Source organism: Ictalurus punctatus, chromosome 5, assembly GCF_001660625.3.
Source record: "Ictalurus punctatus breed USDA103 chromosome 5, Coco_2.0, whole genome shotgun sequence".
NCBI lineage: Eukaryota > Metazoa > Chordata > Actinopteri > Siluriformes > Ictaluridae > Ictalurus > Ictalurus punctatus.
In genome coordinates this window covers 21283870-21293979 of record NC_030420.2, presented here as the reverse complement: position 1 = coordinate 21293979, position 10110 = coordinate 21283870, and the positions used below count along the sequence as shown (strand labels likewise).

The following is a 10110-nucleotide window of genomic DNA, read 5'->3' as shown; positions in this document are numbered from 1 at the left end:
GCATCAACAGGACAAATCAGAAGACCGTGTCCCTATTAACAACACACCAGTTATAAAAAGCACAAATTCAGACAAATGAAGTGTCTATTTCCAGCGTGGAACAATCCTGGAACCGTTCTATATAGAATATGAATTTTAAGCTCAACACTTATAACAACTGAGGGTGTAAACTTCAATCTTCCACACAATACAATATGATTTAGGTTCTTTAGGCTATGATTAGATGTTATGATACCACTGAAACTGCTTCAATAAGATTCGAATTAGTAATCTCTGATCAATATGTGGCCAATTTATTTAGAGCCTGGAGTAAGGGCTGTTAAGTATCAGTGCTTTGAACAAATCTTGCAAGCTTATTTACACGTCAGTTTAAAAATATGAATTTTTTTTTTTTTTTTTTTTACACACCAGTTTACTCTCCTTTTAATAATCGATTTCTAATCAATTTTAATAACTGATTGTTGCCTTGATTTATCCTCAGTCGTTGCCTTTAAATCGACAAATTCATCTCAATCATCTGAGCTTTACACCCCTAATATCAACCCGTAGCTGATGCTACACTTCTGATTTAGGCCTAAAAGCAGCACTATATGAATGTCAAATTAAAAAGGTTCAACGGAAAATAAAATGCCAGAACATAAAAACAAGATGAGGTGGCTATTTTCAAATAAAAAAAAAAAAGTCAATAGTACAGAATTATTTTTCAATCTGAAAATGGGTGTCCAGCTAAATTAATTTGATATATTTAGTTTAAGAGCATATCTGCATTCAAAATATAATACAATATACAGTTAAGTTAGTTCTCTTACGCAAACAAATTGCTAGTTTGTGTGTGTGTGTGTATTTTATATATATATATATATATATATATAATTACACACACACACATGTATATGGTCCATTCACAAACCGTTTATAAATGGGGAAATGTTACAGTATAGCACAGATGTCCATGCTGTTTCCAGTTCTTATTTGGGGTCTTCAATTGTGCCCTTACTAAGGTCTGTCATTTTGGGATATTTGACTTTTTTCTGGTCAAGTTCATTCTGTGCCCATAACAAAAGCTTCAACAGCTTGGCGAGCTTTGGTGTTGACTCCCTGTTCTCATAGTCAAGTACTGCCTGGTTCACCTCACTCCAAACCTGTAAGAAAAGACATGTTTTGTATAGCATGAAATTTTCTACACTAAATGATGCCCCCCTGTGGATAAGAACCAGAACACATTTCTCAAATACCTATTCTATTAACAGACCCAACCCCAGTCTTTTATTTCTCTCTCTCTTTTTTTTTTTTTTTTTTACAGAAATTACAGCACGGTTTTTATATGCGGAGTCCCCCATGTGTAGCATAAGCATTACAGGAACACTATGAATTGACTGATAGCCAAAAGTATGTAGACAATGGACTGTCACACCCATATGTTCTTGTTCAACATCTCATCCTAGATGTAGTCCACGTGTAGTAGATGTAGTGTTATGGTAAGCTCCGGTCTTCTGGGAAGGCTTTCCACTAGACTTGAGCATGGCTGTGGAAATCTGACATTCAGTCACAAGAGCATTAGTGAGGTCAGGCACTGATGTTGGGTCAGGAGGTCTGGGGTGCAGTCGGCATTCCAAATTTATCCTAAAGGTGTTCAGTGGGGTTGAGGTCAGGGTGCTGTGCAGGCCACTAGTGTTCTTCCACTCCAAACTTGGCAAAGCTTGTCTTTATAAACCTCGCATTGTGGAGAGGGGCATTGTCAAGCTGGAAAATGAATGGGCCTCTTAGCTCCAGTGAAGGGAACATATTTTTGGCTATATGGTGTACATTACATATACATTAAATATGGGGCGGCTGTAGCTCAGGTGGTAGAGCAGGTTGTGCACTAATCGTAGGGTTGGCGAAGTGTCCTTGGGTAAGACACTGGACCCCAAGTTGCCCCCGATGGCAAGTTAGCACCTTGCATGGCAGCTCTGCTACCATTGGTGTGCGAGTGTGTGAGAATGGGTGAATGAGACACAGTGCAAAGAGCTTTGTAGAACCGCCAAGGTTAAAAAAACAAACAAAAAAAGTGCAGACCATTTACCATATCTTTACACACACACACACACACACACACACACACACACACACACACACACACACCTTCTGTCGCTGCATCATGTTAAGAAGGTCTCCGAAAGGTGACTCTTCTGGGTTGTCAAAAGCAAGCAGGGCCAGAGTTCTCTCCATCTCAGTCAGACATTCTCTGCTCTCTTCACCTTGTTCAGCCAGTTGCGACTGTGCAAACTCCAGTGCAGCTTCAGTCTCCCGCAGACGGATCAGCTCAATCAAATGTTGTTGCTGCAAGAGAGGAAAACATACTTCAGCATTTCAGACCTAGCTCAAGCGCACTTTCTCCTATCTCCACTCTCACACTAAAGTAGAGACGGCCAAATGTTACTTTTTCCGATACTCAAACCATAAATATTGGCCGACAACAGTACAATATATTTTTAACTACTAAGCTTTGAAATTAAGTGATTTTTATTTGAAGCAAATTACCATACTCAAACAATTTGTACACAGTAGAAATACATACAATCACAGGAAAAAGAAAAACTACACCCTCCTTCAATTCTACGCTTTTTATTTATATTTAGAATTTTATCAGGACCTAAATAACAAATTGTGTGGTCCTCACCAACTTCTATAAACAAACAAATAACCTCAGGTGACAGCAAAAAAACAGATTTCAATATCTAGTCCCGCCCCGTCCCCCCCCGGCCAAAAAAACAACAAAACAAACAAACAAACAAACAAACAAACAGTAAACCAACATTCAGAAACCAGGTGGGGAAAAAATTAATACACCCTATAATTCAGTAATGTATAGAACCACCTTTAGCAACAATAACCAGAAGCAAACATTTTCTATGGGGGTTTATCAGTCTCACATTGTTTTGGAGAAATTTTGGGCCACTCTTCTTTACAACATTGCATCAGTTGAGCTCAGTCATCTTAGTAAAATGTAAGATGTTTAACAAAAACAAACAAACAAAATTATACATACATATATACACACACAAATAATATATATCTGTGTTGTTACCATACTCTACAGGGAAGGTTATTTTCAAAGTCCATTTCAATACTACTTTTTGTAAAGATGCTCTGTATTAGGCCTATAGTCCTCGAGTTTGCTATTAATGATAAAGAATAACATGTTTACCTGAAGATGGAAGTACAGATATCGGTTGGTGTCTAGGAGTTCTGGATGAAGGCTGTTAATGAGAGAGATGGCTTCCTGAATCTGCCCTTTCAAAATCATCTCTCTGATCTTTATCCTCTCATCGAGCGAGTCCAGATCCACACTGGGCTCAATTCCTGACTCCATCCGGAACTTCTCTGCAGCCTCCTTAAAACCCTCTGTGAAACACAAACATATCAATCTAATGGTCATCTATTTATCATCACACAAATGTATGACGTAACTGATGATAGTCAGGGTTTTCAGAAGGCTTAGGTGCAGTCTGAGCTCCAGGGAAAGGTGGTGGTTTGAAATTATTCAAAGGAAATTTTAAGTTGTTTCAAGTTTCCTCCATGTTGCTTTTGACCATTATCCTTATCATATCCGAGATGGAAAGCTGGCACCGCTTATCGTACTTGCAGCCAAAAGTCTATTCATTTCACCAAATAAAATGTCTGAGAATTAATGAAATTATACATAGACCCATTAAAATATGTATCACCTTTAAATTATGTTTCTACCTTCAGTTTTACATAATAATCCTAGCATTTATAATTTTTTAAAAAACAAACAGACAGACAAATAAATAAATAAAACACTTTGACCAGCGGTTTTCATCAGAACAATACGTTACGTGTGGACACCGTTTAACTTTGTTTAACTACGAAGCCACATTAGACACTAATGTTAGTTCAGTCGAGGTATCTTTATCTAACGTCAAGTAACTAGCTTCGCTGGCTAACGTAACTTAATTCAGTACATGAATACCTATGTAAATTAGCTAGGTTAGCGATTCGTTTAGTTGTATCATAACATTAATCATACCTTTTGCTATACTATCTCTGCTTTTGCATCCACAAGAATGACTCCCTAACAACAACAACAACAACAACAACAACAAAAGCTTATACTTCATTTATTATGCACTGAAGTTACCTTATAGATGGTTTGCAACTTGATTATCCAAGTCGATGGTTGTCACTACCATCCCAAAGTGACGGTACAGAGAAATATCCCATCAGCAGTTTGATTAGCTTGCCGATAAGCATCTGTCATACACCAATTACACAAATGTGGATCCAAACACGGATTGCTCCTTTTTGTTGCGAGCTTACCTTTCTGCTTGAGATCAAGCTAGTTCTCCGGGGGGTTTTTTCAGTGCATTGAACTCTTACCGTTTTTTTAAATGCATTCTGATATGTCAACTAAATGCCTTTTTACTTTGGTTCGGCTTAAGGCGCTCAGCAAAAACACTTTTTAGAAAAGCCTAAGCCTTTCTATGGTAGGGAAAACCCGTATAGCATGTACAAATGGCCTGCTAACATCAAAGAGCTCAAATTCATCCAGTGCTTTCAGTCACAGTGAAATTTATGAGCTCAACACTTCACATGCGTGTGGTGGTCTGCAAAAACCGTCAGCTATTGCTATGGCTGAATTCTGCCATAAAAATCTGGTTTTAGCAAAAACTGAGCTTTTCTCTCAATAACATATGTTGACATCCATACTTTAACAAAAATATATTTAACCAAAATTACATGGAATTAATTTTATAGGCTACTTTCAAACCCTGTCTTGTTGGTCTGCCTGTAAAGGTCACATCGGAAAAGCAATCAGTTTAATGCAGTGATAAAAACAGGCTGCTGCTACCCATGTCTGCTTTTCTCACGATTTAAAATCACATTTTTGGACACACACACACAATGAATTGTGTGTGTGATGAGATACTCGGCTGTCAAAACGTCTGAGGTACTCCTGCTCATCACATCACTGCTCATTGTTACCTACTTACTTGTCATCCATCATCGCTGTAAAAAAAAACAACTAACATTATAATTAGGGATTCACCGGAATGAAAATTCTTGGGCGAAGCCGAATATAATCGAATATAATAAAAAACTTGGCCGAAAGCCGAATAACGAACACGTTGTTTCGCGTTTTTCCCCCCATTTAATTTGCCATTTTTCTCACAATTTGCATAAATTAAATAGTCAAAATGTGCTTTTTAATATTTTGTCTTGCTTTTCAAAGAAAAGTAAAATACAAAAACTACAATTTCAAAATATTTATTTAACACTGAACTTTTTTTTTCATTCCAGCAGGCATAGGCTACCAACAAGGCACAATATAACTTTAAATAAATAAATGAGTAAAATAAAAATATTTTGATGTGGTCATCTTTGAGCCCCCCTTGAATAGCCTATGTTAGGCCTATAACTGACTGCTGAAAGAATGCAACACTCTGTAGCCTACAACAAAAAGTCTATTAAAAAGTGCAAAAAATGGTTCTATTCGGTTATATACAGCTGATTATATTGGGGATATATACCGCTCACGTCCCTGTACACCTCGGAGTATTATAGAAGATATAGTATAGTTAGATACGTTGTTAATGTTATGTTCCTTGATAGATTTAGTTAGTTTAAACTATAGATTAGTTCATTTAGTCCCTGCTGGTTTTTCCGCTCCCAGTCCATAGTACTGGTTCATGATTCTTGTTTTGACCCTGTTTTCTGTGACCGCGACTTTGATTCCTGCTTTGCCCCGTTTATGCCTGTTTGCCGATAGCCCGATAACTCTTTACCTGTCTTGAATAAGTATTTTGGATTATGATATGTCGGCTTGCCCTTAAATAGATATGTCTTTACCTGCTTCCGTACTCTACTCCCTTACGTCTAGCGACGTGACAAACATGCTCCGGAACAGAAACAAAACAAACGCATATGTCCACAGTAAACATCCGAAGAGCACATAGCTCAAGCACGTAGCTCATGCATGTCCCTCACCGAGGTCGTGACATTCACGTGTCTCACTCTGGTTGCTAGGCTATTTTGTCGCGTCATCAATCATGTCATTGTTCGGTCAAATTTATTCGTCTTTTTCACTTAATTTCAGTTGCCGAACATTCGGTGCATCCCTAATTATAATCTGTGCTCAAACGACATTATTCGACTTCTTGTTCCCTGTGTTAGGTCTCAGCTCAATAACGTGGACCAACTTACAGGCACACTTAAAACTTGCTGTGCTCCCTTCACTGGTTGAATTTATGGCACTTGTAAATAACTGAGTATAGAAATATTGGAAGTTGCTTCAGCAAAATTTTATAATGTATTACTATTTATTTTTTCTATTTGTTTAATTTATTTTTCCTTTTTTCTCAATGTGTTAACTGTTCTTGTGTCTAATTGTTTTTTTTTGTTTTTTTTGCTGCCTTCTTGGCTAGGTCACGCTTATAAAAGAGATTTTATCTCAATAAGTTTTTATTCTGGTTAAATAAAAGGTTACTAAGTAAATAACTAACATCGAAACAAAGAAGCATGCTTCCACATCCTGTACAGACGACATCAGACAAAGTTTTAAAATGTTTAAATAACTAATAATGTCATTAATTAAAAAAAAAAAAAAAAGATATTTAGTCAATAGAACTTATTAACCGATTGAATTAATCTGCCATTCCTCTTCTAAAACATTTAGTCGAAATGTATTTAAATGCCTCGAGTGACTTTCACTCAGGTGATTCGGAAGAAGCATTTCCTTTTGTGGATGATGCTTTCCTGGTGTAAATGTATAATTCTTGAAAATCTGGGAGTAATATCAATTTTCCATAAGTACATTAGCTTATAAATGTAGAGGCAAGCAGGTCGTCTTTCAGTAGAACTGGAACGTAACGTTTAATTTTTTGGTGGGTAATGTCCATAAACAGTCCGTACAGGAATCTGCAAAGGGTTTTTTTTTTTGGTGCGTTTTTAATGAAATTGCAATTGCACAAAATTGTTTAGTATGGGCTTTTGCAGTGATTGTTGGTAAACGAGACCTTTAGCTGTACTCATTTTCGACCGACGTCAAACGGCGTCCTGGCCCAAATCTGCGGAAACTCTGTGGTAATTGTGATAAATTGCAAGCTCCTCTGAAGATCGCGTCCTCTTTTAGGACTTTTTAAAGCACTACAGCTTTACTTGCAAAAGATAAACTTTTTTTTTTTTGGTGATGTAGTTCTCAGAACTATATGAAGCAACAAACTGTACAAAACTTCGCTATGTAAAGGCTTTTCCAAGTTTGCCACACAGCAACTCTATCAAATAAAGTATGAAACTACGCATAATTGTGGCACAACTCCCAAACACGAATGTGCAAATTAAAGTTACATACCAGTTACTAAATAGTTCATGATGAGGCGGTTCATATCTGCTCTTTGAATGTGCACATTATTGAGTTTCTCCATCCACTCCTCCTTTGTGACATCTTCAGGCTTTTCCGCATAGCTCATCATGGATCCGTCACTGGAGTAGTTTCTCGTATTAAACTGCAATTAACGTCGAAAGAGATAATCAGCCATCTTGAAGAAAAGAAGAAGAAATGCTTCTGCTTTAAAACTATGCGACACCCTTTTAAGGACCTGAGACAGCTGGGATTTCTTGTCATCTACATGCAACAGTTGGTCAGCAGTGAATGAACGAATGAAACGGCAGCTACAGCAGTGTGAGGCGGCGTTTCGGATTTTCGCGGTGTTTTCAGCCTCGTATCACTTAAACGCTGGTTAACTACAATTCATTTCAGGACAATGCGTTTTTAAATTCAAAATTAGTATCGCCGAGAAGTGTGTAAATGCTTTAAAAATAAAAATGTGACAAAGCTATCAATTCGTTATTATTCTCAGTGGTGTACAAAATAATGGCGGCCTCAAGAGGAAGCAAAACAATCGAGCCTGAAACTTAAAACGCCTGTCACTGAAACAACACGATAACGCTGAGATGACTTGAAAAAATGCTCATGCAGATGAATAATCTTGAGAAGAGTCCATTTCTTTTGCTTAAATATGTAAAAGCACGTTTATTCCCGATAAAATACTTACAAAATAAGTATTGGCGATGGCGCTGGGCCTGAGGCTGAAATCACGCGATAGAACAGGTCGTTCAGAACGAGATTTCAGAGGAGCTCTGTGATTGGCCAGGACAGTGATGTCATGGTTGCTGTGGCAGAGCTGTTCAGGTTGCCAAATCCTTTGTTTGTGCGGTGCTTTTTATTTTCTCAAGCGCACTGAATAATGGTTGTTTAAAAGCAGACGTGCTGAAGTAGGGAAATACAGGGGTTCTGAACCAGTCCTATGTACAGTGCCTTCCACTAATGTTGGCATCCTCTGGTAAATATAAGCAAAGAAGCCTCTGAAAAATTGATTTAAAAAAAAAAAAAAATCGACATAAACACTCTGCTCTTAGGGATATCAAACAATTGCAAATAAAACACAGGTTTATCAAAAAAAAAAAAAAACTTTGTTAAATATAGGTGTGGAACAATTATTGGCACCCTTTTAATCAAAACTTATGTGCTACCTCCCTTTGCCAAGATAACAGCTCTGAGTTTTCTCCTATAATGCCTGAAGAGGTTGGAGAATACATGGCAGGGATCCGAGACCATTCCTCCATACAGAATCTCTCCAGATCCTTCAAATTTCGAGGTCCACACTGGTGGGCTTTCCTCTTCAATTCACCCCACAGGTTTTCTATTGGTTTCAACTCAGGGAACTGGGATGGCCATGGCAGATTTTGTGTTCAGTAAACAATTTTTGTGTTGATTTTGATGTATGGTTTGGATCACTGTCCTGCTGGAAGATCCAACCACAGCCCATTTGAAGCTTTCTGGCAGAAGCAGTCAGGTTTTCATTTATTATCTGTTGATATTTTATAGAGTCCATGATGCCATGTGCTAACAAAATGTCCAGGTCCTTTGACAGAAAAACAGCCCCAAATCATATTTAACCATGGGCATGAGGTACTTTTCCATGGCTACCTCTCTTTTGGATGAGAGTAGAGGCTTTAAAAAAAAAAAAAAAAAAACCTTCCAAACAACTTGTGGTGATGTCTGTGAGTTCAGTTTGTAGTTTTGGAGACTTTCTGACCCCAAGATGCAACTAACTTCTGCAATTCTCCAGCTGTGATCCTTGAAAATTTTTTGGCCACAGTATGTTGAAACAATATAGACACACATCCAATTCCAGGTTGATTCATAACATTTCCAGTTGACTGGAGCTTCTCAATATTACCCTGTTGGTGGAAATGGCCATTTTCAATGCTTGTGCTATTTTCTTATAGTCTCTTCCCATTTTGTGAAACTCAACAACCTTTTTCTGCACATCACAGCTACATTCCTTGGTCTGGCCCATTGTTATGAAAGACTAAGGGAATTTGGCCTATGTGTTACCTCATATTTATACCCCTGTGAAACAGGAAATCATGGTTGAACAATTTCCTGTTCCTTGTCACTCAGGTGTTCTACATTAAAAAAAAAAAAAAAATATATATATATATATATATATATATATATATATATATATATATATATATAGATGGGAATATACTTCAAATATATTTTTCTCATATGAATTCATTGAGGTGCCAATAATTGCTACAAACCTATATTTAACAGATTTTGCATCAAACAGTTTGCAATTGTTTGATATCCATGAGAGCAGAGTATTCTTGTGAATTTTTTAAATAAAATATCCAAAGATTAAACAATAGACACATTTTCACAGCCTTCTTTGCTCATATTTAAGAAAGGGTGCCAATATTAATGGAGGTCACTGTATATATTGTATATTAGGCAATCTATATAATATATGAGTTTTTGTTTGTTTGTTTTAATTTGGCCACATGATCTGCCAAAAGGAAATTATTTTAATATTGTATTACTCCATGGTATTACTAAGATCATTAAAACCAACCATTTATTAAATTCGGCGCGGACACTGAGACAATGCGGTTGTTTTTAATTCGCTTTCCGTTTCAAAATCAAATCATACGAAATATGAGTTAATTAAAATCTTTTCTGTAGAAAATGCAGGCATATAGGCTATACCTTATGATGAAACAATAAAAAACATTGAATGTGACTTGATAAAATATAGG

General features: G+C 37.0%; 1 protein-coding gene across 3 annotated transcripts; it reads right to left on the bottom strand.

The window, feature by feature from the left end:
• Window positions 1-382: 382 nt before the first annotated feature.
• gid8a (GID complex subunit 8 homolog a (S. cerevisiae)) lies at window positions 383-8527 on the bottom strand. Of its 3 annotated transcripts, none has more exons than XM_017468926.2 (5): window positions 8058-8527; window positions 7355-7508; window positions 3191-3387; window positions 2125-2322; window positions 383-1142 (listed from the first exon to the last, which is right to left on the bottom strand). In XM_017468926.2, the coding sequence occupies exons 2-5, from the start codon at window positions 7473-7475 to the stop codon at window positions 969-971; spliced, it is 690 nt and encodes a 229-aa protein (XP_017324415.1). In that variant the 5' UTR covers window positions 7476-7508; window positions 8058-8527; the 3' UTR covers window positions 383-968. The 3 variants fall into 3 exon arrangements, with proteins under 3 accessions (XP_017324415.1, XP_017324416.1, XP_017324417.1); XM_017468927.3 differs by having other exon boundaries at window positions 7355-7541; window positions 8058-8134; XM_017468928.3 differs by lacking the exon at window positions 8058-8527 and adding an exon at window positions 7602-8014.
• Between the last annotated feature and the right edge of the window lie 1583 nt (window positions 8528-10110).

What these genes read in the sequence shown, in the direction of transcription:
- gid8a (XM_017468926.2), bottom strand. Translation starts at nt 7,475, where the DNA reads ATGATGAGCTATGCGGAAAAGCCTGAAGATGTCACAAAGGAGGAGTGG. An exon ending in ATCTGTACTTCCATCTTCAG is followed by an intron (nt 2,323 to 3,190) that starts GTAAACATGTTA and finishes CCTCTCTTGCAG; the next exon opens with CAACAACATTTGATTGAGCT. An exon ending in ACATGATGCAGCGACAGAAG is followed by an intron (nt 1,143 to 2,124) that starts GTGTGTGTGTGT and finishes CTTTTCTTACAG; the next exon opens with GTTTGGAGTGAGGTGAACCA.